The sequence below is a fragment of the Lathamus discolor genome, chromosome 8 (assembly GCF_037157495.1).
Source record: "Lathamus discolor isolate bLatDis1 chromosome 8, bLatDis1.hap1, whole genome shotgun sequence".
Taxonomy (NCBI): domain Eukaryota; kingdom Metazoa; phylum Chordata; class Aves; order Psittaciformes; family Psittacidae; genus Lathamus; species Lathamus discolor.
In genome coordinates, this window is record NC_088891.1 from 13,991,181 (window position 1) to 14,014,355 (window position 23,175).

General features: G+C 36.8%; 1 protein-coding gene across 3 annotated transcripts in view; it reads left to right on the forward strand.

Moving 5' to 3' along the window:
- The window catches only part of UNC13C (unc-13 homolog C), a 194,484-nt gene that overhangs the window by 18,357 nt on the left and 152,952 nt on the right, over nucleotides 1-23,175 (forward strand). For all 3 annotated transcript variants that reach the window (XM_065688905.1, XM_065688903.1, XM_065688904.1), the window contains exons 6-7: nucleotides 1,530-1,665; nucleotides 21,959-22,025. In XM_065688905.1, the coding sequence (XP_065544977.1) occupies nucleotides 1,530-1,665; nucleotides 21,959-22,025 (203 nt within the window). The remainder of the gene's footprint in view (nucleotides 1-1,529; nucleotides 1,666-21,958; nucleotides 22,026-23,175) is intronic.

Consider the following 23,175-nt stretch of genomic DNA (forward strand, 5'->3'; position numbering starts at 1 on the left):
TTGATGCCTGTATTCTGCTTTGAAATGTATCTGAAAGAGAGTTTTAAAGACAGTCTCTGGTTCTGTAGTCTTGGGGCCCTATAGAAATCCTGTAGAGGTCACTGTTACACTATAGTTTTTTGCGCAGAGGGAAGAATTCAAAAGCATTATGTTTTGGGTACTGAGAAAGCTACATATTTACTCTCTACCTGGAGTTTGACTAAGGGATTACATTTCAATTGCTTATTCTGTTGAATGACTCTCAGCTTAGCTGTGATCAGCTGAGAATCTGACCTTGACTACTGATATCAGTACAGCCTCTTTGTCAGGATAAATTACATTGGAAAGGTAGAAGACTGCAGTTATTTTTCACATTTCTTGAAATATGTCTATTTAAGAATGCCAGATACTTAGTAGAAATATAGAAGCCTTCCATGCTGGTTTAACAATATGGACTTGAACCACTGCATATAATAAAAGGGGAGTGTTTAAACATCCTTATTTCATTCATGAGTGGGTTTTCTTTTCCTTAAAATTATTATCTAACGTTAGTTGTGGTAGCAATAAGATTGTCATTTCACCATTGCCCTCTAGACTGAGCTCCATTAAAGGGCCCCTAAGTAAGATAATGATCTCATGTAACTTAAATTCTGCAAGCAAATTCCCAGTAATAAAATAACAGGCTCTAGATGAATACCACAGCTGAATTGCAAACATATTTTATATTTCTAAGTCAGTTTTTTTAAAGGATAATCAGTCTTTGTTATGAAATATAACAATAATTTAGAAATTATTGTTATATTTCATAACAAAGACTGATTATCTAGAGTAAAATGTTCTGCAGGATAGCAGCTTTTACCTCCAATTGCAGATGGGGCTTGGCAGGTTTCTCTGAAGAGATACAAACTTGGAAAAAAGTCAGTTCTAGGCTAATAGGACGTGGAATAAAAGTAAACCCTGATTCCTTACTTTAAAAAAAATGAAATACAGAACCAAAACCAAACAAAAAACCACAACAAAACAAACAAAAAACCCAAACCACAAGCAAAAACCCCCACCCCAAAGGAAAATAAAAACCAAAACCACAAAACCCACCACAACAAACAAAAGAAAGGAAAAACAAAACATCCCGAACAAAACCAACGGACCAAAACACTCAAAAGTAAAACCTCTCCACGTTTTCACATGCTCTGCATGGCCAGCTGAGAATCGAAGTTGGACTGGAAAACTGAGAGATCCGTTTTCTTGCCAGTCCACTTTTCAGTTGTAAAATTAACTGTTTCCAAGTGCATGTAACAAAAAGGTAACTGGTTCAGGTCTCTTCAGGTTTTCAGAGCAGCAGTCAGAAGATGATCTAGGAAATCTGTTTCTGCTATTCTTGTAAAAAGTGATTTAATTATAATAATGTTTTGTAATTGACTGTATTAATTCCCTTTTTTACTATGAATTCAATTAATTAATTTCATTAATTGAATGTGTACTTCCTCTTTTAGAAGTTTCTTTTGTAAAATGGACGGAAAGATTTATAGTGGCTTTTTCCTTCTCTGCAGATATCTGCAAAGATTTAGATTTCAGAGGCTGGCACAGAGAGGCATCCCTCCAAGATACAGGACATTCATATCAAGATGCATATGATAGTCTGTCATCTGTGGAAAGTGATTTCAGCATACAAGAAAGCAAACTAAGGTATTCTGTCATATATTTATGTCATCTGTGATTTGTCATCTATTGACATGATTGACATCACACATCATAATATTCATTGACTATTTATTTTTAAAAAATATATTGTCATAGATATACAATTATTTTATGCAAATGTGTGACTAGAAATTTTATAAACATATAAAACCATGAAGCATATGTCTCCATTATTATGGTGGAGCATCTAAAGTTTTTGACAGACTCTCATTTTGCAATGTGAGGCATTAGAATGTCTGACGTTACTGGTGTTTGCATGAACTTTAATGACTTTCCAGTTTGTGGTTCACAAGCATTGTGCTGCCTGCATTATATTTTGATGTCCTGTGGACATTAAAGTTTAATATATTAGAGAGACCAATAGAAAGAATAAGTAACCCTTATTAGAGTGCTCAGTAGGTCGGCAAAATTGGCAGATGAGTGATCTATAAGATTCCTTGTTACTGTCTTTCTGAATATGCGTTAAGTTCTATGTGGCTAAATATTGAAAGCACCTCAGTGGTAATGAAAGTGCAAAGAATTGCAGCATTCTCTCTCTGCAGCTGTGGCTGGGGGGATCTAGACTGTTTTACTTTTAAACACTCTCTGGAAAATCTGCATTGCTGGGACTTAAGAAAGTCACCTCAGCAGCTCACTGGGAGGAGCCCTGCTTTTCTCCAATAGCCTTTAACCATGGCTCAGCGTGGAGCAAGAAGGCTTCTTCTTCCCTGATGAAATCATTGCCATGAATGCAACAAAACCTGGTTCATCCAGAGTTGAAATAAATGCTGTACAGATTGTGAATAACTGCTTACAACCAAAAAGAAAGAATTCCAGGACACTGCCACAAAATGAAAACTGTATACCAACCCATCAAAGGAAAATTCATGATGACAGCAATGAGATATGAAAAAGTTTGTTGCATAGCTGTATGTTCTGTAAACAACATGCCTAATGACACTAAGGTATAATCCTCAGAGCAGCATAAAATTGAAAAGCACAAACAGAACAGTGGTGGATTTATATTCCTACATATTTTCAGAAATTCAGAATCCTGTGTGATTTAAAAGTATGTAGAAGCCAACCATGAGTCTTGTGTTGTTCTAGAACACTGAAGCGATGAAATATTTAGCTATTGCCTTTTTGAGGTAGAGAGTAAACAGTGTGCAACTAGAGATACTAGCGAGTCAAAGTGATAGCGAGTCAAAGATAGTAGACTATCGTCTTCTGCTACAGCACTCTCTCATCATTCACTATTTCTCATCTCTGATAGCCTGCCATGAAAATCAATAAATTCATAAATGCTCATGAGATGATCATTTTGCCTAGTGTGATTACTGTTAGGCTTGGCTTCCTCTGTATGGGAGGGGAGACAGACTCCATAGAGCAGTTCTGTGTAGCAGTTGCTCTTTATCACCAATATGAATATCTAAACCTAAGACTTCTGTGAGATGACTAGCTTAATCTGGTCTGATACTGTGCTAAGAAAGCTGGACTGGAGGAACATCAGCTATTGGTTAGAATAAGGAGATCAAAAGAATGTGTGAACAAAAAAGTAACATATTGTGAAATAAATGTCCCCTCTTGGAGGATTAAAAAGCTTAAAAGCTTCTATCCACAGGTCTTGGGTGATCTGGGTTTCATGACTAAGTCTAACAATAGAAGGTTAAAGGTAGTGTGTTTCACAACAGTATAAATATCTTTGAAATTAAATTGGACTTAATGATAGTGTTGACCCTTAAGGCTTTGCGTGTCTTTCCTGTTCTCACCTTTGGGTGTGTGTCTGCATAGGATTCAGCTATTCAATAGTGACTTTCTGAAAGTGTAAGAGAGGAAGGGAAGCAAGTCCTGACATGATTTGGGTATTGTAACTAATTAGTCGGGTCTGGAGAGCAGGAAAAGCACCTGATTCCATTTTTTAAACTGATGTATTTACCTAGGCAGGCTGCCACACTTTCTGGAACTTTTCCAGAAGGGAATTAATTTTTTTCTTGATTTCATTTGAGCAAGGAACAATGCTGGGGTGGCAGGGCGAGACAAGGGAAAGATAATCAGTGTGTTCTTGCTTCCCTGAGAGGAGAAGATCGTGATGCCTTATGGGTGGAAGGGGTAAGGAATGAAGTGGCAACAATTGTATTTCTTCCTTGAAGAAATTACTTTCATGACTTTCTGTTAAGTGGAGATGAACGCTTGGGAGGGAGTCCAGCCAGCCTCTTAAAATACCACTCTGCAGTTGTCTGAGCAGAAAGAGCTTTCTATGTGCTGGTATAATCACTTCTCTTCCCGCAAAGGCAAACTGGGGAGTAGTGTGTGGGAGCCATCTCTCTTTACTGTTGATTTTGGCTTTCATACTTGCTGTCAGAGACTCATTTGATTCATGGTGTCCTCTATAGTAACTCAGGAAAGACACAGTCTGAGCAGCTGACACTCAAAACGGTGTGTTGTCCTGATGAGGGGCGGAACAGGCTCTTGGGAAATGCAACAAGAATTATATGGAGCGTCAGGCACTTGGCTCATGTATAAGCCATGTCTTACAGCAGTGGTACAAGAAAAATAGCTCAAACCTGAGAGAAATTATGATAAAGACTATTACTTCAGTAAGTTATGTATTTTCTAAGGGGATAACGTGTTGCATATGCACTTAAAATGACCTTTTGTATACAGTAAAAAAAGCAGAGTCCTAATGCATGTAGCTTCCACAAAATCACTAGGAAGTAAACGAATATTGCAAAAAGATCATAAAGCTCCTGAGTGCAATTCACCAGTATGTTGCACATATACAAGGTGCTATAGCATTTCTTTGGCTGTTGTGATCCATGGCCTGGTTACACTTACTAACAAGTTCTTGCAGGGTATTTACAGAGAAGTACAACTGTTTCCTTAGGGCAAGAGCTGTCCCAGTGGCAGTACTCAAGAGCTATTTCTCTGTGTTTTTCAAAGCACACATCCAGTCATCAGCATATCATCTGGGCTGACATGTCTTTCTCAACAGAGATCTGAGCCTCTAAGCAGGTTAAGCTAAACCAAAAGAAATTAACTTAGCCTGACTGTGGAATTCTTTCCTTTGCTTCTTTGTCTTAGATAATGTTACTGAATTTAAATGAACTTTTGTATGACTAAATTGAGGGTCACCACTGAACTATAATACTTTTAAATTGATTTTTTAAATCTAATATTAGGCATTTTTGAAGATTATGAGCAGAAAGATGATTGCTTCAAAGCTTAATTAAAGGTAGAGTTGTGTATTTAAAACTACTGCATTTGTAGTATAAAAACACATAAATATTTGAAGTTAGGGAAGTAGATTAGACCACTTCTTTTGAATGGCTGTATTAAACACCAAATTTAACTAAATACTTAATATTTGACTGACATAAATATTATAAATATTTAAATTTAATTCTTAATATTTCAATATTAATGTGTACAAATTTTCTTCATTAATCTGTTTGCACTGATATTTGTCAATTCTTTGTTTATATACATAAATGGTGCTTATAGCAGTTGACTCTAGATGTAGACTAGTAGCTAATTAAGTGTAACTGATTAACTTATTTATAAATCATAAATTAATCAGAATTTGAAGGATGCAGTAAATGATTAAGTGGATTCTTATTAGAGCAATATATTTTCTCCCAGTCTTAAAAAACAACCAAAAAACCCCAATAGAAAGAGAAGGGGAGAATACTGATTAAAAAAAAATAAAACAACCTCGAAGTTTTCCTCTGATTAATGAACAAATTGTTAATGAACAAATTACTTTGTTTGTTTGTTGTAAATCAGCAATCAAGTGTTTTAGTACATATTTCATTCTGGCTGTGTATAGGAACCATACAATAAATTGATTTTTTCTTTCTGTGTCATAGAATCATTGAATCAAAGAATAGTTAGGCTTGGAAAGGACCTTAAGATCACCCAGTTCCAACCCCCCTGCCGTGGGCAGGGTCACCTCACACTAAACCATGTCACCCAAGACTCCATCCAATCTGGCCTTGAACACTGCCAGGGATGGAGCATTCATCACACAGAATGCATAAAAATGCATTCTGTATGCATTATTAGCATCCAGTGCTGAACGCTAGTATGTGCAAGAATAAAATTTCATGGTTAATTTCTTTGGTACCATTCAGGTGCAAGTATGTTGTATATCCAGAGTAGCAGAAGTGTACAGAATTAACACCAGAATGACTGAAAATAAAGTGCATTATAATTTAAAAATATATAAATTATGCAGAAGGACACAACGAATGAGTACTCCATATGATTATATGTTGCTGTGTCAGGAAAAATATGTATCTAAGTATTTGAATTATCCTCCTGACAAAAATCATACTTTGCATGTGCACCTCTTGTGTGTTGTAATACTCGGGAAGTAACAGATACCTCTGTTGTATTAGCAGTATGGTATGACATAATTGCCTTAAGCTACAATGATTTGAATTAGAACTACAGATAGGCAGCTAAAGTACATGCAATGTTACATTAAATGTTAAATTTGATAAAAGGCATTAAATGAAAACTGTTCTGTTTACAGTCAGACTACATTAGGATAAAAACTAATCTATGTAATTCATATACTTGCAACTTGAAACACAAAAATACTAAAATAATACAGCCAATGCTTGTATTGTCAGTAAGTTTATAGTGTCTCTTCTGAGACATTTCACTTAACTGGAAAGTTAAATGGAAAATACTTTTAATGACTGAAGCAAATCTATTAATCTCGATCTTGGAATTAAAAAATGTGGTTTGCGAAATTACTATTTTGAATAACTGCTCTTTAAAACAAAAGGATTATGCTGGAAAAGTAACTCTAAAAAAATTATGCAAAAAGTAAGCTCTTATATTCCATTTTCAAAGGAACTTAAGTCACTCAGCTTTTGAAAATGTAACCCTCAGTCTTGTATTAAAAACGCTTGCTGCATTTAAAAAACAACAATGAAATACATTAAAAACATTAATGGCAATAATTAGAAAATACTAATGCTTCCATCCACAGCCACCTAAACAAAGTAACTACTGCGCAAGAGCCTGTCAAAGAGAAACTAAACTGAACAGCATAAAATTGGTTAGGGGCATTTCCAAAACAAGCAAAATTGAGCAAAAAAAAACCTCTTCTTCTAAAACCCACAAATATCCTTCAGAGAATATTGATAAGTCATATGATACTTCTCTGCAGAGCTATAGATCAGCTAGATTTTATGGACAAAGTTGGTTTTGAGTATTTGGTTCTAAAGTATTGGGCTTTGACAGGGTTTCCTCCAGTGGAATATTTTGGGTAATGGTAACTGGTTAGTGTTAAAAGAAGATGTATTACTAAAATTGGACTCAATGATCTGCAGCCACTAGCAATGCTGATTTTTATGTAACAGTTATTAAACTGATATTTGTTAAATAAATAAGTGGTATGATGGCAACTTGCAAATTTTTTCTAATAGATGGAAACTGAAAAGAAAGCTTAGAAATTCCTTAATGCTTGAGACATCCTGAAAGTGAAATGGACTCTTAACAAATCTAATTAGTCTTCCCTGCTATTAAATACAGAGAAGCAAGCATGTGCTAAGGTCCCAATTAATTTTTAGGTGAACACTTTATAGCCATTTGTCCAGTAATCTGTTTAGTTACTCATGCCCAGATAATAGAAAACTTGATAGGCAGGGATGAAGTTATTTCTAAACCATGAAAATTCCCACCTTCACCTCTTGGCTACAGGTGAGGAGCTCCTGAAACCAAAACAATATTTCCACTATGTAGCCACGGCTTTTTAAGCAGATAATGTTTGTTCATAGATGTGGTTTTTTTCTGATGTGATCATTTAATGGCCAGTTGTACTCAAAGTTGTATTATAGAATGGCTAAGCATAACCGACCTTCCATAATGGTATTGTTTCCTTTCGTGTTTGCTGCCAAAAAGAAATAAGGTCCAAAAGAAAGAAAAGGAAAAAGCAGGCTGACAAAAAATGTAGGTCACACATAAACCTTTTGGCTATGACTGTCCACCAGTTCCCAGCCTTTTAGAACTGGCATATCTCTTTTAAAGTATAAAAAGCATTTGGTGTTGAAATTGTTGGGGTTTTTTGCATTTATTATCCTGAGGTTGCTCTGTAAAATGAAGCCACATGTTACATGATTGCAGTCCCTCAGCCATTGTTATAGAGAACTTCAGTTGTATCACTGTGCTTTACTTCCTCATGATACTATGCTTTCCTACACATTTGACGAAGGAACCTACTACTTCCAGTGCAGCAGCTTAATTTGTTCTGATAAACTCTGAGGAACATTTCGTAGTATGATACTTCATACAGGTGCATGTTCCAAGTGGCTAAGCTGCTCCAGTCAACACAGTACTGCACTTTCAGACATTTTGTACTTAATTGGGGTCTGTGGTGGTTTTGTTTCAGGGTTTTGTGGTTTGCTTGGGGCGGAGGTATTGTGTATGTGTGTGTTGTTGGTTTTTTGTTTGGTTTCGGTGTGTTTGTTTTGAGTTCGTTGCTTTGGCTTGATTTTGGCAGAGAGACATCTCCAAGGAATATTTTCAAGCAGGGAATTGGTTAGAATTCTGTTTGGCTAAGTCTAACTGTCCAGTATGGTTTGAAATTCCCTTGTAATTCCTTCAGGACAGAACTACCAGATTCTAAAAAGTATTAAATACCTAATAATAAATTAAAATAGATAGAGTACTCTCCTATTGCTCTTCAAACCTTTTATTGATGAGGAAAAATAGTCTAGATAAAACAATTATAACTGAGCTACATCAAATCTATTTCAAGATGACTGAGCCTGGATGCAGAAGTTGTAGCTAATATATGTGAATCTTCACAATACATAAGAAGACAAAATGACTTTGTCATGGTATCTTCTAGTTTGCATTAAAAGCACAGCATACAGGTCTTTAAGACAGAAATCAATATTGTTTCCTCATTTTCATATTATCTTGTATGATAGAATATCTGGCATCTGTGTTACTGCTTTTATAATGTTACTGTGTTATAATGCTTTTACAAAATGTGGTTATTTCCTACTGCACAAATTACTGGTTTCTAGTCTTTGTTTTAAATGCAAATAAAAATACTGAATAAATATTAATTTATTTCAATATGAAGGTAGGTAAAGCAATCTGACTTTTCCTTAGCTATAGAAAAAGTATATAAAAGACAATTAGAAGAGTTTTTCTCTTTTCTTTTTTCATTTTTCTTTTTTTTTTTTTTTTTTTAACTAAAGGTTCGTGTTAAGATTTAATGTTAGCAAAAACTGTTGTACAACTGTCGTGGTTTAACTCAGAACCACGCAACTGCTCACTCAGTAGCTGAACGTCGGACAACATCTCAGCTGAAACTCCTCTACTTTAAACTTGTATCCTTTCTCTAAGCTGCTGTTATAGTATGTGACACTCAGTGCATTTTCTGAAAGCACTATCTATATGAAAGTACCCTCAAAGCAGAAAAACACAAGAAACATTTGATGTCCAGAATAGTTCAAGAGAAGAGAATGTGAATCTTGTTAAGTGATGCTGCAACTATTTCTTCCTTAATTTGCTGTTCTAAAAGAGCTGTTTCATTTTTCTCTATGTAACAGTTCAACTCATGTAATACTTCTGTATTCCAAAGGCAAGGTAAAATGTCTGTTTACATCAGGCATCTGTCAATTGACTTGACTTCTCTGAATATGAACTATTTTCACATATTAAAGAGCTTCCTCTAAGCTCTTTAACTGCTCGGGCAGCTGTTCTCTGCTTAATTTATAGGAAGCAAATGTGGGTAGGAAGGCATTCTGCTTCAGGTGATGTTTGGTTTAGTTTTATATATCAGTCAAATAAGAATATAAATTTATTTTACTACAGTAAGGCAGATTTTCTCAGTAAGAGCAAATTAACACAATAGTGGCTTACTGTCTTCTGTAAAATTAAGCCCTTTAGAATAGCACTGTAGTGCTGAGAGTTCATTGCATTGTTCCCCAGGCTTTATTCTCATCTGTCAGTCAAGCTAACATGATCATTGATGATCCTTCCTGCTCTACTGCCCTTTCTGAATTCAGTTCCACCTCTTGCTTTTCTCAGATGCATTTTTTTCCTTTAGATCTTCTGTGGCCTAGAACTATTGCTCTTGATTGAAAATCTGCTTAAAAACAAACAGAAAAGCTTCTGAAGAGTCTTAAATAATGTTGCAGTAGCTCTCGATAGAAGAATAGACAAAGTTTACAATTGGGGTTGGAGAGTTCTAAGTATCATAAATATAGTGAATCTGAAGTTTAAGAGATTTTTATGTGTTTTGTTATATGCCTCTACTTTGTTTATAATTATCAACTTTACAATTGTTACAAGTTTTATTCTTATGCTAAAAAATTTTGAGTGAAAAACTTGGAAAAGAAGATAAATAGCAGTTAGCAGTATGTAGACAAAACTTGAAAGACTGAGAACATGGACAGTGAGAGAATTGAGAACAGACATTTAGAGAATTGATGATTCTGTGAGAAAAAGCAGAGCCAAGCTCAAGCTAGGCAATAAGTCCATAAGTGAGGGTCTAGATCAGTGAGTATATAGGCAGAGCTGTACTTTATAGAGACTGTCACTCTTGGAGCAGAACATCAGGCAGGGACTGAACTTGAATGGAGCTGCAGGGCTCATTGGTCCCTTTCCCCGTGGAGGCTAGTCTTATGAAGCCTATTGGTATACTCAAGGCCCTGACAGAGACACTAAATATTGATTGGAAATTATTCCTGTGGATTTCTTTTAATTAGTGAGTTATTGATGATAAATAGAATTGGTAAAACTGTTTATTTTAATAGTCCAAATTATTTCTCATTTAAAAATAATATAAGAATTTTATATATCCACATTATGTCTCTGTAAAGACAGGAATTTTGTTTCGTAATTAAAAGGGATTTCTTAGATAAACTCTTCAGCAGCTTTGCTTGGGGACTCTGAATAACTTGTGGAAATGAGAGTTTGTATTTTGGATAATTGGGTTAATACAGCACAGTTGATAAATACACACATTTTTCAGCTCATTCCATATGTTTGAACATGGCTTTGTATTCCAGTCTCTGAATGAGATAATCATGGAGAAAATTCTTATAGGACAAGAGGTATAGTGTCTAGTTCTGGCACAAAAGCCATAGCCAAGTTTGATACTCTGCAGTATATATAAAAAAACCCTACAAAATATAAAACAGGTTGTGTATTAAAAGGAAATGTAAATATCTTTATCACATGGCAGACATTACTATTAGTTTCCTCCAGTATCTCTTCCTATCAGTCCATACTGTTTAGCTCCTCCCGGTCATCAGATGTAATGCTATTTTCTTTAAATCTTTTCACAAATGTCTTGCTTGTGGCTATTGTGCGGGTTCTGGTGATTCTTTTGTTACGAGCTGATACTGAGCATTAATTGACTTCATTATTAACATTCTTGGGTTTGTATTATTTGTGGTGAGAACCTTTCGTAATAATGACAAATCACTGACTTCCTCTAAGAGTCTGTGTAATGACATTACTTATGATGAATTATTTACGTGTGAATGGAATAGGAAAGGCTTACTGGATTTTTGAGGGGTTTTTTGTCCTAGGTTGATTAAGGTCTATGCCTTCTTAGATGTTTCTGTTCTCGCATAACTTTTTTAACTTTACTGTTATGCAGTTATTTCATGTCATTCCCAAAAGGTTGACATGTTATAGAGGTTAACCCAGTTTATGTAGGCATTACTTATGTAAGTAGTAATTTATTTAAGTAGCCTTGTCAGCTTCTGGGAATTAGTTTATCTGATAGTTACAGTGGTATGTAGAAGTATATTCATTCTCCATAAGTATTCCTTGAAGCTACTAAAAATGCTGTTCATTTATAGAAAAGCTAAAATAATCAAGTCAGGTATCAGTTCTTGTGCAGCAAAATTCCTGCAAAATGCAAGCATTTCAGGTAGAGGCACAAGAACTCTACAGAAAGAGCTATAAAACATAGGAGAAAAGAGAGCTCCTGTGGGAAGAGGAGCAAATATTTATGAAAAGTTTCATTAGGCTCATAGTGCTTCCCTGAAAGATCCTGACACATTCACATGCGGGGTAAACATCACTTGAATTAATTTACTACATTTGCATAGGAATTGCTTGGTTACAAACTCATTGCTTGAATTTTGATTGGTTTGCAATGAAAACAGTAAGCCACTTATTAGAAATTCATATTACTCTTTTTCTTTTTTTCGTTAAGGCATTACCTATTTGTATGCATTTTTCAAATGGTATTTCACGTATTGATGTGGATTCTCAGTGCAGAGTTTTCTAGCATATTGTCCGTGGCCTAGCAATCATTGAAAAATGACTGAACAGATTCACTGAACAAATTGTCCTGCCCTGAACTCATGGTTACTATGTGTTACTGTGGTAGTCTCAAATATGTTCATAAACAGTAAAATCATCTCTTGGAAACGGTTTTGTTTCTGACTTGGATATCAAGATTCCAGTTTAGAAAAGCCATGTAAGTCTACGATGTGGAGAGATGGTAGGCAGCTTTTTGTGCATCATGGTGTGCAGCATTATCTGAAGGTCAGGGAAAACACTGATTGCATATGTGCCAACACCAAAGGTACAGGTTAAGATCGGACTAAAGCCTAACCATGTTTTGCAGTGCAATAGTCTATTTAAAGAGGACTTAAATACAGGCAGATAGGCAAATTAGATATAATTTACAGCATGTAAGTATGTGCTTGCATATAAAATTTTCTTATGCTTTAAGCTAAAGAAGTCTATGTAGAGCACTAGAGCTTCTTCTGTTATTCCTATTCCTTGTTGCAAATCAACCTGGGTAGAAGGAGAAAATAGAAACAGCATTAGATCCCTAATGCAAATCCTGTTCTGGTTTTTGCTACAGAAAGTAACAATTATGGTTAAACACTAGATAAGCATTCAACACTCTAGTGCAGGAGGAGGATAATGACATCACTTGTTCTTAAAACATATGAGAGTTTTTGAAGAAAAATATTTCAAAATTTGTTATTTTTATCCTTTCATCAGCTAAAAAGGTAAGTAAAAAAAAAAATCTTACAACTATTCAACATAATGGATTATCAGTAGTTACGTATTTCTATGCTTCACTTAGTTCAGAGGTAGAGACAGACTGAGTCTATGTAAGGATCTGTTTCAGGTAAAAATTTATAATACTCAGATACAGTTTCATGCATGAGGCCAAGTTCAGTCACCAGTATAGCTTCTGTGAAACTTCTCTTACAAATAAGAGTGTTACAGAGTCTGATGTGAAGGTAAGCTGCATGTTGGATATTTTTTCTGAGTGTCGTGGTTTAAACCAATCCACACAGGTCGTCCACTCATCCCCCCCGACCCTCCCCACTCCCGGAGGGATGGGGAGGAAAATCAGGAGAATGTAACTCCCACGGGTTGAGATAAGAACAGCCCAGTAACTAAGGTATAACACAAACCACTGCTGCTACCACAAATGATAATATTGATAAGAGAAAATAACAAGAGAATACGATACCACCGCCGAACGAGTTCGACCCCCCCGAAGAGCGAGAGCCTGCCCCTTCTGGGTAACTTCCAGTTCCCCCTCCGGGCATGACGTGCTATGGTATGGAATACCTCTTTGGCTAGCTTGGGTCAGGTGTCCTGTCTCTGCTTCCTCCCGGCCTCCCTCGTCCCCAGCAGAGCATGAGACTCACAGAGTCCTTGGCCAGAATAAACATTACTTAGCAACAATTAAAAACAATCGGTATTATCAGCTCTCTGCCCAGGCTGGAAGTCAAAACACAGAGCTTGCACCAGTTACTAAGAAGGAGCAAAACGGCTCCTGGTAAACCCAGGACACTGAGATCAAATTAGAAACTGAGGGAGAGATCTAGATGTGGAATGTGATATACTCTTGTCGTGGTTTAAACCCAACCACAAACCTCGTTTACTCACTCCCCCCCTTCTTGCCCTCCCCCTGCTCCTGGAGGGACGGAGAGGAGAATCAAAAAGAATGCAACTCCCACGGGTTGAGATAAGAACAGTTTAGTAACTAAGGTATAACACAAATCACTGCTGCTACCACCAATGATAATGATAAAGGAAATAACAAGAGGAAAGAATACAACACCTCAACACCAGCCGACCAATAACTCACCCCACTCCCCCCAGCCAAGCACCGACCGATACCTCCTCCAACCCTGCAGACCCTCTACCCCCCTTCCGGGTCACTCCAAGTTACATCCTGGGCATGAGGTGCTGTGGTATGGAATACCTCTTTGGCTAACTTGGGTCAGGTGTCCTGTCTCTGCTTCCTCCCGGCCTCCCCTCCTCCCTGGCAGAGCATGAGGCTCAGAAAGTCCTTGGCCAGACCAAACATTCGAGCAGCAACCGAAAACATCGGCGTTATCAGCACTGCTCCCAGGCCAAAAGATCAAAACACAGCACTGTACTAGCTCCTAAGAAGGAGAAAACTGACTGCTGCTGCTCAAACCAGGACAACTCTATAGCCCATTCTGTTTCTGAAGATCACATATTTTGTTTATTGCATTCATATACAATCAAAGACTCACAACACTGATGTTGAGGGTTTTTAAAAAAGGGAAAGATTAGGGATTGGTTATGAATATAGTGACTTGATAGCGTGCAAGAGAGACCGAGTTCATTTGAATAAAGAAAAAAGTCTTTCAAGTGTAATTTGGAAAAAACTACCCACATCATCTTTTTTGGTTAGACGTATTAGAAGAGTGTTTTTGATGATATGGTGATGAAATAGGTGTGAAACAGGTGATGAACAAATAGCTGCTTAGTGGCAAACACAGGCAAAATCTGGAGTTATTAATGAAATTACTCAAAGTGCCAGTTAGATGTTGTTTTCTTTCTGGGAACAGTCCAAGGTGATACTTTGATAGATTCAAGATCGATTAGAAGCTGGCACTCACTGAGCAGCAGAACAGTGCATTGCTAATATCTTACTCACACCAACATGTGTTTCTTTGTGACACCTATCTTCCATGGTAACCTGTGATCTTATAAGTGAGTTTCTGTCCTAATTGCATATTCTTTTGTTCTGATAAATATCTTGCATTTGGGGAAGCTATGAAGGTACCTTTGTAGCGCTGAAGAGATGATATATCTTCAGAGGAATTCTCAGATAGCAAGACTGCTTTGTAGTACCCTTGTAGTCATCAGAAAAGCTTGGAGATACTGTATAAGACTTGTCTTGACACACTTCAAATAATATCTGTCTTGAAATCTACTCTTCTATAGCAGTGTAGGGAAAAATGAGCTACCACCTTACTGGCACCACAGTAAGTTCACTAAGATCAAAATCAGAAGCTGTGTTTTTGACTGGTCCGAATGACAGTCCAGTACACAGCTTTGAGTGGTAAGAATTGGAATTTAAATAGTTTAGACATTGATCACTCTACATACGTGTTTTCACACATGTAGGCACCAGGCTTTCAGTTGCAGGGGTTCTTCAGAATAAGGCTTAATGTAATTGAATAAGTTCCTCCAGCACAATGAAAACAGGATGCCACCCAGTCTTGCAAGACAAACCTTTTGAGAGGTGCACGTGAGTGTTTGGGGGGTAGGGGGAGAGAACCAAACAAAACAAAACAAAACAAAAAAAACCCCCCAAAAACAACCAAACAAACAAAAAACCAAACACACAAAGAAAACAAACAAACAAAAACAGACCAAAAAAAACCACAACAAAACCACACAAAACCAACCCCAAACCCAACAAGTTCATCAAGTAACAAGTTCCACAGTGTTGAATTCAAAACGTGTCTATTTTTTTTTTTTTAAGTGTAAATAGTTGAAGTGATCTAATAGAAGTAGGATTCTATGCACTTAAGTTTATTCCTAAATAATTTTGGTGATTTTCTCAGAAGTATAATAAAATGCAGTATTCTTCTGTCACCATAAGCCCTGTCCAGGTATTTGTTCATAGTACTAATTCAAGTTTCTATATAAAACATCTTGCCTTTTTGTGTAGGTGTGTATGTTGGGTTCTGCACTGATGGAATTCTAACTGCTGAAGACTGATAAAATTATTATCTTTCAGCATTTTGCTGTCAGAGTGGAATAGGATTCCTCTGTCATACTATAGAGTTGTGCCCCAGAGAGTGTTTAGCTTGTCACAACATGTAAATGGTAGTATAAATGAAGCTATTTCACAGAGGATCTAACAAAAGGTCTTGAATGACAACTTGCTTTATGCCTTTCTGCTTATTTTTGCATTAGAAAAAATGAAGTACCGAAAGATGACAAAGCAAAACCTCATAATCTAGGGTCCCTCAGTTCTAGAACATTTTTCAAAGCTTGATCTTTTTTGTTCCTACCAATTTAATCCTTCTAAACTGGCATTTCCCAATAAACAAAATGATTGATTTTACTCCTCTCCTTCCTCTATTGGTGCAGTTAAATTTTTCGCTTTAGGATCATAAAGAAAATTTATCTGATTTCATTTTCATTGGACCCTTTATTTTGGCTGCTGTCCTGTTCATATAGGGAAATTGTCTTTAATCTTGAGCTCATCTGATTTGTCCAGCTCCATTAATTAAAACTGTATTAGAGTGAGATTTTACCTCCTCTCACGTCAGTGACAAAACTTGCATTTCACTTAGAGATCACTTAGTCCTTTGAAGTTGTTTAGAGCACTAAATTCAGGTCTAATAACTGTAGGTAGTACGTCACAAGATGGCTCAAAGCCCATGTAAGAGGTTGGAATACTGCTATGATGGTTCTTACTCAAAATAAGGCAGTGAAATATGTATAATTAATTGTAATTAAATGAACAGTTTTTTATTAATTGTTATGTTAGTAAAATTCAGGTCAAGGACCACTTACACACTAAACTCATAGTGTATTAAATTAATGACACTGTCAAATATAGAAGTTTAAGTAGTTATTATCTCCCTTTCTCAGTACCAATTCTCAGCTATACAGAATAGTTTACTATCTATCTGAGATGAAGCTAAAGTTTGTCAGGTCATAGTGTAAGTCAGAACACTAAAATAACCTAACTGAAAAATAATCGTTAAAACAAGCTGTAACTTTGCAGATCAGCGTTAGCAGAGACAGCAACTCATAGATATATAGATATGAAGGGTGAAAACACACTAGGGAGAGGAAAATACTTTCCTTGCAACAAATAGTTAATTATGCCCAGGAAGAGGCGGGGTAACCGGGCTGCAGTTATTAATGAGTTACCTAAAGCAGCTGTGCAGATAGTGGACTTGAGTCTGGGTACTTTTAAAAGCAAGTAGGAGTAGGCTTCTTCCTTTAGCAAAATATGAAAATCAACATGGATGTGAATTATGCTGATGAAAATCTTGTAGGGAAAAAGCAGAGGAGATATTAGAACTTTGAAAAACCGTAAGTTCAGCTGTGGGGATAAATGCATACCTTATAACTTCATTCTCTCTAGAGGTAAGTAAAAAATCACCTTGTTTTCAGCTAGAAACTATTTCAGTGCAGTCAGCTTCAGATAATCTCTTAACAAGGCCAAGCTTATTGTAGCAGAGATGTATGTAATATTAATTACTAAAGTCACTTTGGCCTGATGCAAAAGGCTGTGGTAGCAACTTCTCATGTTGTGCTTCACTGCCCAAACAGAGATATGCCCAAAGAACTTGTGCTGCTGAAGTCTAAATAAGGAACAGATGTGTAAATCTTCCCCCAAAAGTTTCAAATATCCTATGAACTTATATACTTCTAATGCACATGAAATTGTGCATGCTTCAGAAGTTCCAGCTTTAGGAACTTAGTACTTGAAAGTGCTTTTTTTCTGAAGAGCATAGAAGCTGTTTTTCATCTTTATTCTTTTGTATCCTTCTGAGCTATAGACAAATGTAGGCTAAAACTAACGATTACCATCAGCATCCATATCCCATATTCTTACAGGAATAATCATCAGAACTTGCTGAAAAGCATATTTAAAGGAAGAAAACCAAACTAAAACATAAAGAATCACAGTTTTGTAGTAATATACTACACAAGTACAACTCTGCTGGATCTGTCCATTAGAGATTGCTTTAAGCACAAGAAATTGATTCCAGCATGACTGCTGTTAGTGGGGAGTGGATATTGCCCAATAAAACCCCTCAAAATAGAGTGTAATTATTTCAGTTTTTCTTCCTATATTTATTTCTAGTTATATTCAAAGCTGACAAAATCAACATTAATGATGAATAATTAGAAATCAATGCAAATGTTCAGGACTGCCTGTTGCAAGTAAGCACTCAGAGGATGTCATAATTTGTCTGTATGTGGCCATGCTGCAACTGCTATGTAATTAACTGCTTTACCTTGAAGGCTGTAGTGAGATTTAATTTTAGGGGAAGTGCCATGAAAATGCAAATTGTCGTTGAAATAGTAGGCCAATTTTAATGTATTTGGGTAACATAATTGAGCTGCAAAACATTTATTAAGTAAAAGTGTCAGTGTAACTTCTGTTTTCTATTAAAAATCCTTGGATTTTAATAAACCAGGCTGAACAGCCCTCATGTTTATCTAGCCTATTCATTTCTTTTGTGCATATTTGTCTTCTATTGGTAAACTGACTGCAACAAGATAGGTTATTTTGATCCTTATGGGTAGGAGATGTGGAGGTCTGCTAAGTTTGGTGCATGGTGTATCAAAGCTTTGACCTAGGCTGCTTGCTGAACTCACCATATCTGAATACTGCCAGACTTCTCACTATGAGGCTTCTTTTCTAGTTTTCCTTTTCTCATTGTTCTTATGAACTGTACTGCGTCGGAGACGACAGCTGGGCATTATGTTGTAGGAACAGTGAGTCAGCATGATTTTCAGGCATTCTGAAGGCACTTGTTTGCTTGCAAGCTTTTTGGTTGTTCTGCCACGGGGAATTAATGCTCTTCTAATTACCAGCTATGATTCCCTTATTTATGCTTGTGTAAAGATGTCTTAATCAGCTGTTAAAGGTTTTGTTCCTTGTTTAAAAAAATTATAAATGTATTTGCCTGGAATAAAGTATGTTCCTTGTACATCATTCAGTCAGCAGTACGGATCATTCCCAGCAGTGTCTGGTGCTTTACAGGAATTCCTGCATCTGGAGGCTTTGTTCAGTATTGAGAAATTGTTTTCTGCCAGCTAACTAATTAGTATTAATAGTTCAAATTAGAAATTTAACCATCATTTGTTGTGTAGCCTGGACCAATCACTGTGTCAGCAGGACGTGGACAGGTAAAACCTCTTACTGTGCCTGTCAGCATATGTTTTTGTGGCTTAAGGAGAAGCATATTGAACTGCTTTACTTGCCTGTGCTGCTAGCAGTCTGATCAGACCAATGACTTTCTAGAAGTGTTCCAAACAAGTTGTATGTTTTTGTCTGCCTGTGTGCATTATGCCTCAAACACTAGGAATACTCAGCTCTCCTACTTACATTCAGTTAAGGTGGAGAAATCTGGTTTTTCCTTCTAAATCAACATTGGCAACCAGCTCTGACTTTGAGGCTGATTACCCTAATCATTCCTAAGGTTAAATATTACTTAGTATTTCCAGGCTATTCAACAGCTGCAGGATGAGGTGGACTAATTACTAGTATCACTTGGCTGATTTACCTTACAATAAAGAAGAAGTGAATAGATGTGAAAAGGAAAAAGGCAGAACCTGAAAACATACAGCCTCAGAGATGAGGTCATGGGTAGACAAGCCTCTCTCACACTTAGTTTGCATCATGTGCACTCAGCTGTGCATATCAGAGAGAACATTTTTCTCCTCAAATAAAACAACACTGTTCCAAAAGTCCAAGATAATTAAGTACTAGTGTGGACTCAGGGATATCACAGAAATATAATATAAATACTGTGCAACTTTGTGTAGTAGAGAGGCTGCTACTGTCCTCTGTAGTTTGCACCTATAGAATTTTACTGTATACTTTTATTTTGCTACTAAAGGCAGTATCTTTTACAAATTATATTTGTATTCTTGCAAGAGTGGTAGAGTCTGTAGTGAGTGTTTTCACCTGTGCTTAACAGCCATGAGCTGAATGGGCGTTTTTGAGCTTGAGCTGACATTCTTCACAGGTGTGGTGAAGTACCTGAATAATGAACACTCATTATAACTGGCCTGTGTCTGGGCAACTTAAGTGCACAGCAGATTGGTATTTCGAAGATTTGATAGAGTTCTTTTCATGATGCTTACCTGATGAAATGTAAGATTTTCTTTTTGGTGGCTTTTTTGGGGGGTGGTGTTTTTTGGTTGGTTGGTTTGTTTGTTTCCCTTGCAGAGCTTTATTTCAGGTCTTCAGATACAGAAATAGTTCCAGGCTGTCTTCTCAGTAACTCCTTTAATGCAGTTTGCAAAGACTTTGTGATAGTGCAGCTCTGTGTCTCACAAGGACATACCTTTACTGAGGAAATTCAAAGGTTTTATATTTGGAGATTTTTTGTGGGTCTTTTTTGGTTGAGTTTTTTTTGTGTGTGTGAGTTTGGGCTTTTGGGTTTTGTTTTTTCCTCTTTTGGTGGTTTGATTGTTTTTTGGTTGTCTTTTTGTTGTTGTTACTATTTTCTTCTCTCCTGCCATTTGATACTGAAGACCTTGCAATCCTGATTTATGAAGCACTGTAACTGGGAAATATATTCTTTTTAGCATTGTTCTTTTTTACCTTGTTAATAATATAGGGGACAGGGATCACATCTTTTCAAGACAGTATACTCTTAGAATTAATGGAAACCCCTGTAATCCAAAGGGGATGCTGTGAGCCAGTCTTCTCTGCTTGAACATATTTTACTTGCATCAGAATGCCTGGATAGATGGGAATTGGTTTGGAACTGCAGTTTAATATTATATTAGAGAAAATCAGCATATGGAGATACTGCCACGTGGTTTGCTCTAGTTACTGTTTAGCATCTGCTTATTTTTCCATGTATACTGAGTCAGCTATATGTATGCTATGTTCTAACTTCACAGTCAAATTGCCATCAGGTCTGGGGAATCTTCGCTGTAAACATTCTGTTTTATTTTCCCAGCCCAAGTAGAGAGTGGCATGATAATTTGAAATAAATGGGGAGACATCAGAGAGAAATGTGTTTCTCTATCCTTATCTTCAATTGTAATGAAAATAAGACAAAATATTAGTTATCAAAACTTAAAGAAAAATAATTGAATTTGTTATATTTGATTTTACATTCAAGTCCTAGGAGAGAAACAAAGCTGCTTGAAATAGAATACCAGGTTTTCTTTGATTGTTACTGTTATTTCCCTACTGGAAAAAGTGGGCTGGAGTTGAAAATAGGCATCATAGGACCTGATAAGATGCATCCCATGCAGAGTCCTAGGGAGTTGGCTGATGTAGTTGCCAGGCCACTCTCCATGATATTTGAGAAGTCGTGGCACTCGGGTGAGGTCCCTGGTGACTGGAAAAAGGGCAGTATCAGACCCCTCTTTAAAAAGGGTAGAAAGGAGGACCCTAGGAGCTACCAACCTGTCAACCTCCCCTCTGTGCCTGGGAAGATCATGGAACAGATCCTTCTAGGAGCTATGCGAAGGCACATGGAGGGTAGGGAGGTGATTTAAGACAGCCAGCATGTCTTCACCAAGTGCAAGTCCTGCCTGACCAGCCTAGTGGCCTTCTGTGATGGAGTTACATCAGTAAGCAAAGGAAGGGTTATAGTTATCATCTGGGCTTCTGTAAAGTCTTTGTCACAGTTTCCCACAACATCCCTCTCTAAATTGAGGAGAGATGGATTCGGTGGGTGGACTGTTTGGAGGATGAGGAATTGGCTGGCTGATCACATGTAGAGGGTAGTGGTCAATGGTTCGATGTCTGGATGCACACCAGTGACAAGTGGCATCCATCAGGAGTCTATGTTGGGACTAATATTGTTTTGTATCTTCATCAGTGACATGGACTGTGTCTGAGTGTGCTGTCAGCAAGTTGTGAAATCTTACATATTAAGGGCTAAATAATATATAATGAAGTGTTTTCCTACTTTATTTTCCATAACTGGTTTGGATTTAATATTGACAAAGCAAAGCCACTTGTGAATCCCCTGACTGAGCAGCTTATCATGTTGAATAGGAGAACAAGACTGTGTGAGTTTTGATCAGCCCTTTTCCTGCTAAGTGTAAAGTAACCCTTAAGCTAATTTCCAGGATAAATTATGTAACTTCCTATTAAGAATAACTTGAACAGCGCTAATATGTTCTAGTATATATAGAGAGGATGCTATGTACAGAGAAAATACAGAGGAAATGGGAGATGATCTGCTTGTCTGTAGAATTATTAGAACTCTTCAAGTTTGGTTTTGGTTGTTGTTTTTTTTAATCTCTACTTTGCTGTTTTGACAAGTACTTCTCCCTCCACCCCTTTCTCCAGGAAAAATAAAGGTCAAGATGATGGAAGTAATTTTGCAAAAGCAAGATGGGCAAGGGCTATTCAGAAGGTAAGAGCTGCTCTTAAACCTGCTGATTTGTTCCTGTAATTTAAAGATTTTTCTCAGATGGAGGGAGACTTTAGCATAACATTTCTAGTTCATGTAAACTGCTATTCAATTTCAGCAAGATCTGAGGATGTGGCTGGTGAGTTTCTGACGGTAGAGACAATTCCTTCTGTTGGTTCTTAACTCTGTGTGGTTCCCTTACCTCAGGATTTTTTTCTTCTGGAAAAAGAAAAAAGATGAGATTCTGAAACTTCCTTTAGATACATGAGAAATTACGTAGTTTGGCCATCTTATCTGTGTTTCGTATTAATCCATAAACCACAGCTTCAGGCATCTATTTCTGAATATTTTTTGATATTCAGAAATATCAATACTTCAATAATATTTAATAAAATGGGTTAAGAAAATAGTTTTAATACTTTTCCTAGAAAAATCTTGTAAGTTCTACTGATGGTACCACTGCGTAAACAGGTTTTTTCTTAATTAGATGTACTAATTAAAATAAATTATTATGATCACTTGCTCTGTTTATGTGGTCAATACAGAACATAGCAATTGACTCTTAAGGCTCACAATAAGCAGGAGACTACTCATTGTAAGTTAACCCTTGTATCATTCCACTCTTGTGCTTAGTGATAATGGTGAAATAGTGGCCCTATATTGACTGGTCTTATAACCTAGAGATCAACAGTGATAGTAACACAGATTTGTGTAGGCAAGTCTTCTCAACTTGCCTTATTTCTTAGTTTGCAAAATGAGCACAGCACATCCGTATGTCACAGTTTGTCATTAAATAAAAAAATACTGGAGGAGTTCAATTTAAGAAAAAAAGGTTATATAGAATTAAATATTCACTGTTGATTGTTCTTAGGCTGTTCTTTGTGATTCATGGTGTCCTGGGTTTACCAGTAGCAGTTTTTTCTCCTTCTTAGTAGCTGGTGCAGTGCTCTGTTTTGACTTCCAGCCTGGGAACAGAGCTGGTAACACTGATTGTTTTTAGTTGTTGCTAAGTAATGTTTACCCTGACTAAGGACTTTGTGAGTCTCATGGTCAGCCAGGGACGAGGGGAGGCTGGGAGGAAGCAGAGACAGGACACATGCCCCAAACTGACCAAAGAGGTATTCCGTACTACAGCATGTCATGCCCAGGATGT